Source organism: Dryobates pubescens, chromosome 19 (genome assembly GCF_014839835.1).
Source record: "Dryobates pubescens isolate bDryPub1 chromosome 19, bDryPub1.pri, whole genome shotgun sequence".
In the NCBI taxonomy this organism is placed as follows: Eukaryota; Metazoa; Chordata; class Aves; order Piciformes; family Picidae; genus Dryobates; species Dryobates pubescens.
In genome coordinates, this window is record NC_071630.1 from 1,375,251 (window position 1) to 1,380,383 (window position 5,133).

General features: G+C 56.6%; 1 protein-coding gene across 1 annotated transcript; it reads right to left on the reverse strand.

The window, feature by feature from the left end:
• Window positions 1-1,010: 1,010 nt before the first annotated feature.
• LOC128898170 (C-factor-like) lies at window positions 1,011-2,196 on the reverse strand. The gene is made up of 4 exons (XM_054170253.1): window positions 2,030-2,196; window positions 1,615-1,773; window positions 1,382-1,501; window positions 1,011-1,146 (listed from the first exon to the last, which is right to left on the reverse strand). The coding sequence occupies exons 1-4, from the start codon at window positions 2,078-2,080 to the stop codon at window positions 1,033-1,035; spliced, it is 444 nt and encodes a 147-aa protein (XP_054026228.1). The 5' UTR covers window positions 2,081-2,196; the 3' UTR covers window positions 1,011-1,032.
• Between the last annotated feature and the right edge of the window lie 2,937 nt (window positions 2,197-5,133).

Consider the following 5,133-nt stretch of genomic DNA (forward strand, 5'->3'; position numbering starts at 1 on the left):
GAGAGTCCAAGGGAAGGCTACAAGGATGCTGAAGGGACTGCAGCACTGCCTGATGAGGAAAGGCTGAGAGCCCTGGGCCTGTTTAATGTGGAGAGGAGAAGGCTGAGAGGGGATCTGATCAATGTGTATCAATATCTGAGGGCTGGGTGTCAGGAAGGGAGGGATGGGGACAGCCTCTGCTCACTTGTGCCCTGGGATAGGACAAGGAGCAATAGATAGTAACTACAGCACAGGAAATTCCACTTCAACATGAGGAAGAACTTCATCACTGTGAGGGTCACAGAGGGCTGCAAAAGGCTGCCCAGAGAGATTGTAGACTCTCCTTCTCCGGAGACTTTCCAGCACTGTCTGGATGTGTTCCTGTGCCACCTGTGCTGGACTTGATGCTTCTGCTCTGGCAGGGGGGTTGGACTGGAAGATCTCCAGAGGTCTCTTCCAACCCTGAACATCCTGTGAAGCTGTGATGTGGACAGAGAAGGTCCTGGGCTGTGCAGGGAAGAGTCAGCAGGACCAGGCCCCAACACTGTGGCTCTTAATCTAAGGCAAGGCAGTGGCTACATGGCCAGCTCTGAAGGCTGCTTCACTGTGCCCATGGCTGGGGGAGGCTCCAGAAGCACATAAGGGCAAGGCAGGACACAGAGGCTGTGGCTTGCAGGCAGAGGTTTATTGAGGTGTTTGCACAAGGAGCAGTGGAACAGGGCCCCACTGCCAGCAGGCTGGTCATCATCCCTGTAGGTTCTTGAAATGTACCTCCAGAGGGAACTCTGTCCTGGCTCTGTGGCCTTCTGCAGGAAACATCTGCAAGGGATGTTCACAGGGCCACAGGGCCTGTGGGCTGTCACTCATGGGGCCCCCATTGACAGCTGGGATTTGTGGGGTGTACACATGCAGGCACTGCCACATTCAGAGATGAGGAGAGGGGTGCCAGGAAGGGGCTGCCTCCAGGCACTGGCATCAGAGCAGAACCAGGGGCTCACAGGCACAGGCAGCAGCAGCACAGGGCCCCAGCTGCCAGCAGGCTGGGCTGGCATCTTACCAGGGCAACACATTCCCTTCCCAGTCCAGGAAGGTGCCAGTGTCCTTCTCAGAGAGGGAGGAGAGCACCTTCAGCATCCCTTGCACGCTGGCATCCACTGTCACTGGGGGCTGTGGGGCAGAGAGGCATGGTCAGCTGATGCCCAGGCCTGGCTGAGGGCTGCCCTGCTGCAGCTGTGGCCAGGGGAAGGAGCCCCTTGGGCTGAGGAGAAAGCACCAGGCCTGGGCACAAAACCCAGCAGGAGTCCAGGGGAGGGGGCCATGAGTAACAGAGGGTCAGGCAGGAAGGTCAAAGCAGGGGCCCTGGGCAGCAGCACTGAGGACACTGCCATGGTGGGGCTCATACCTGGTACCCGCCGGAGCTCCCCAACTCGGTTTGCACCCAGCCAGGTTGCAGAGCAACGCAGAGGATGCCGTGCTCCCGGTACCCCAGGGACTGGCACTTGGTCAGCATGTTGAGAGCAGTCTGTGGGGACACAGGAGAGGCTGCTGGGAGCAGGGGAAAGCTGGCTGCAGGGGGCCATGCCCAGATGCCAGGGCAGGGGCAGCAAGTCTGAGCTCAGCATGGCCTGGGGGTACCTTGCTGCAGCGGTAGGAGATAACAGGCATCAGATCAAAAATTCCAGGAGAAGTAATACAGCCACCAGTGCTGGAGATGTTGATGATGGCTGCCTTGCTGCAGCTCAGTGCTGAGCCTGGGCTCCCCTGGGCAGCCTTCTTCAGCAAGGGCAGGAATGCCTTGGGGGAGAGAAGAGGAGAGGTAGGCACACATGGAGGTGGCACAAGGGTTAGGACCAGCTCCTTCCCCAGCAGATTACACTGGAAGCAGCTCCAAAGCATCCTCCCTCCTTTTCCCACTGCCCCAGCACCACAGGCTCCAGCTCCTGAGCTCCAGGCTGCAGCTCCACAAGCTTCCTGTGGAACAGAGGCAGGACCCTCTCCCACCTGTACTTTATGCTCCACTAGGACAGCCCAGCTTGGGTGAGGCTCTCACCTGGCCCATCAGCAGGGGCCCAATGGTGTTGGTGGTGTAGATCTCTGTCATGTTCTCCAGGGTCTCATCATCAAGATTAGCATTCCTGACAATTGCAGCATTGTTGATGAGCAGGGTCAGCCCCGAGCCCCCCAGGTGCTTCTCAACTGTGGCTGCAGCTGCCTTGATGCTGGCAGGGTTGGAGACATCTGCAGAGCCAACACAGGGCAGGTCAGAGCCCACAGCCCCCTGGTGCCATGGCGTCCTCTGTGTCCCCTTGTGGATGTTCCCTTGGGGCTGGCCACAGGCAGGAGGGATGGCAGTGCCTGTTGTCTGCAGGCACCTGCCCACAGGCAAGGCTCACTCGTGGCACAGGGCTCCCAGGCTGTGTGCTGTGTCCAGGCACTGGGCAGAGGAACCAGAGTGAGCAGAGTGCAGCACCTACCGAGAGGGACAGTGACCAGGTTGGGGTGCTTGGAGGCTAGGTTCTGTAGCTCCTGCAGAGAGGAAATTATGTGGGCATGGAGAGGCAGGAGGGGCAGTGCAGAGGCTCCTCCTGTGTGCCGCTGTCCCCTCCACACAGCCCCTGCCCGGCTGGACCTGCAGCCCTTTGCAAGCCCCCTCCCTACTGCAGCTCCTGCCCTGTCCCCCAGCTGCCATCCCAAGCCCTGCCCAGTGTGTCCCAGCCCAGCCTCACCTGTGCTCGCTGCCCCTTGGGGTCCCTGCACCCCGCAAAGACCCACTTGGGTGGGGTTGGCATCCCCAGGAAGTGCTGGACGAGCCCCAGGCCGATGCCCCGGTTGGCGCCGGTCACCAGCACGGAGTGGATGTGAAGTTCTCCCATGCTGCTGCTGCTGCCTCTGCCCCAGCTGCTGCTGTGTGCTCAGCTCCCTGGTGCTTCTTTATAGCGTGGCCATGGCCACCCCACCCACGCAGGGCTTGCACTCACTTGACTCCTGGCACCACCTCCCCAGCTCTTTGGACTCTAGGACAGAGATCCTGGCCAGGTGCCAGCCAACCTTATCAAAGGGCACAGCTCCTTTGCTTTCTCTGCCACATCCATGCCCCAGGTGCTGCTGGCACTGATGAAGGGAAAAGTAAATGTATATTTTAAGGGAAAAAGTAAATGTGGGGCTTTAAGCATACAAGAATCCTGTCCTTGCAGGGCCTGTGCTCAGCCCCTCAGCAGAGGCTGCAGCTCTCCTGCCCCAGCTTGTGTGCTGGGTCCACCCCCCCTAAAGCCAGAGCTCTTCCAGGCCTTGGGCATCACTCCTTGGCACTCTTGCCCTGGGCAAGGAATGCTGAGCAATGTGCCCCTGTGGCCAAGATGGCCAAGGGGCATCCTGGGGGACATTCAGAAGAGGGTACCCATAAGGCCAAGGGAAATTCTCCTACCACTTTCCTCTGCCCTGGTGATTCCCTATCTGGAGTCTTGGGTCCAGTTCTGGGCTCCTCAGTTTAGGAGAGACAGGGAACTGCTGGAGAGAGTCCAGTGGGGGCTCCAAATCTGCTGAGGGCCCTGGAGGAGCTCTGTGAGGAGCCAAGGCTGAGAGCCCTGGGGCTGTTGATCCTGGAGAAGAGCAGCCCCAGAGGGGATCTGAGCAATGCTCAGCAAGAGCTAAGGACCTGTGGGACACAAGAGCCTGGGGACAGGATCTTGTCAGTAGTGCCCAGGGACAGATCAAGGGGCAGACAGCACATACTGGCACCCAGGAGGTTTCACCTGAGCAGGAGGTGCACCTTGTTTGGTGTGAGTGCTGGAGGCCTGGAGCAGGCTGCCCAGAGACGTTGTGGAGTCTCCTTCTCTTCAGAGCTTCCAAACCCCCCTGGCCCTTGTGATCCTGGACAAGCTGCTGTGGGTGCCCTCCTTTAGCAGAGGAGTTGAATTGGATGATCTGCAGAGATCCCTTCCAGCCACCACCATGTTAGGATTCTGGGATTCTGGGATTCTGTGACCTTCAGCTGAGCAGCAGGATCCTTCTATGCAGCACTTCACATATAGAAGCTTTCCATCTTGGCACACCAGGAAGACTTGGCCCTGATTGCCCAGGGTGCAGTCCCACCTCCTGCACTATCAGCTCAGGTGTACTCAGGCTCCCCTGGGTGTTCCCTCAAAGGCAATGCCCATGCTGCTCATGGAGGTATTGAGAAACACACTTTGCCAGCTTGGCACAGTCATCTCAAGCTCCTTTCATCTACCTGCCACTGTATTGAGCCCCATGCCATGTCCTGGCCATGCCACTGCCCAGTGGTGACTTGCTGAAGAATCCATAGACAGTGATGGATGAGCTGCTGATCAATGGATAGCGGGAGACCTGCCCAGAGGGAACCTGAAGGCTAAGGGGCCTTGTTGGGGATTGGTTTAAGCAAAAAGGACATGACTCCCAGGAACACCTGTGCAATTCAGGCCTTGAAGGATTTTCTGTTGATAATATAGCAATGGAGTAGGAGCAGTGGGAAAGTGCTGATTGCTTGGTATGCTGAGGTCAAGCTGCCCCTGAGAAGAGGCAAACAAGATAAGGAGGAGACAAGAGCTGGGAAAAAGAGCAATTAGACTGAGTAGAAAAAAACATAAAGTAATGAAAATAATGATGTAATCTGTTAGAGATAAACCAATAGTATGTGTTAAATTAGAATAGAATTAACTATGCATAAGACTATAAATAATGAAGCATGGAACAATAAAGTTGGATGGTTTCTATCACTCATACTGAGTGCTGTCGTCCCTGTCTCCGTTCTCATCAGGGCCTCTCTCCTCTCATGCCCAGTTCACAGGCTCTAGCAGTGAAGCTCTTCTGTGATCCAGTTCTCTTGGGGCTTTTCTGCTTTCTGCCTCTACTGCAGGGCTCTTGGAGTGTTGGTTGCCTTGGGCCAGGTGCAAGGCCCAGGTGTGGTTTGCCTGCTAGGGCAGGCTCTTTAGCTTCACCTCCAGCTGCATCTGGCTCTTGTTGCTTCTTGGTGAGAACAAGGCCAATTGCCACCATTTCGGATGGTTTAAATATCGTCCAAAGACAATTAATGCCTGTTGGTAACTGAGACACCTGACAGCTTAACCTATAGAATGGTTGTGGTGGATTAGAAATTCCCCCAACATTAAATTTTGCCAGACCAGCTCAGGTTGGAAG

Excerpts from the sequence above, each read along its gene's own strand:
- LOC128898170 (XM_054170253.1), bottom strand. The coding sequence starts at position 2,080 with ATGACAGAGATCTACACCACCAACACCATTGGGCCCCTGCTGATGGGC. Across the intron at positions 1,774-2,029 it reads GGCCCCTGCTGATGGGCCAG|GCATTCCTGCCCTTGCTGAA; the intron begins GTGAGAGCCTCA and ends CTCTCCCCCAAG. Across the intron at positions 1,502-1,614 it reads TCTCCTACCGCTGCAGCAAG|ACTGCTCTCAACATGCTGAC; the intron begins GTACCCCCAGGC and ends GTGTCCCCACAG.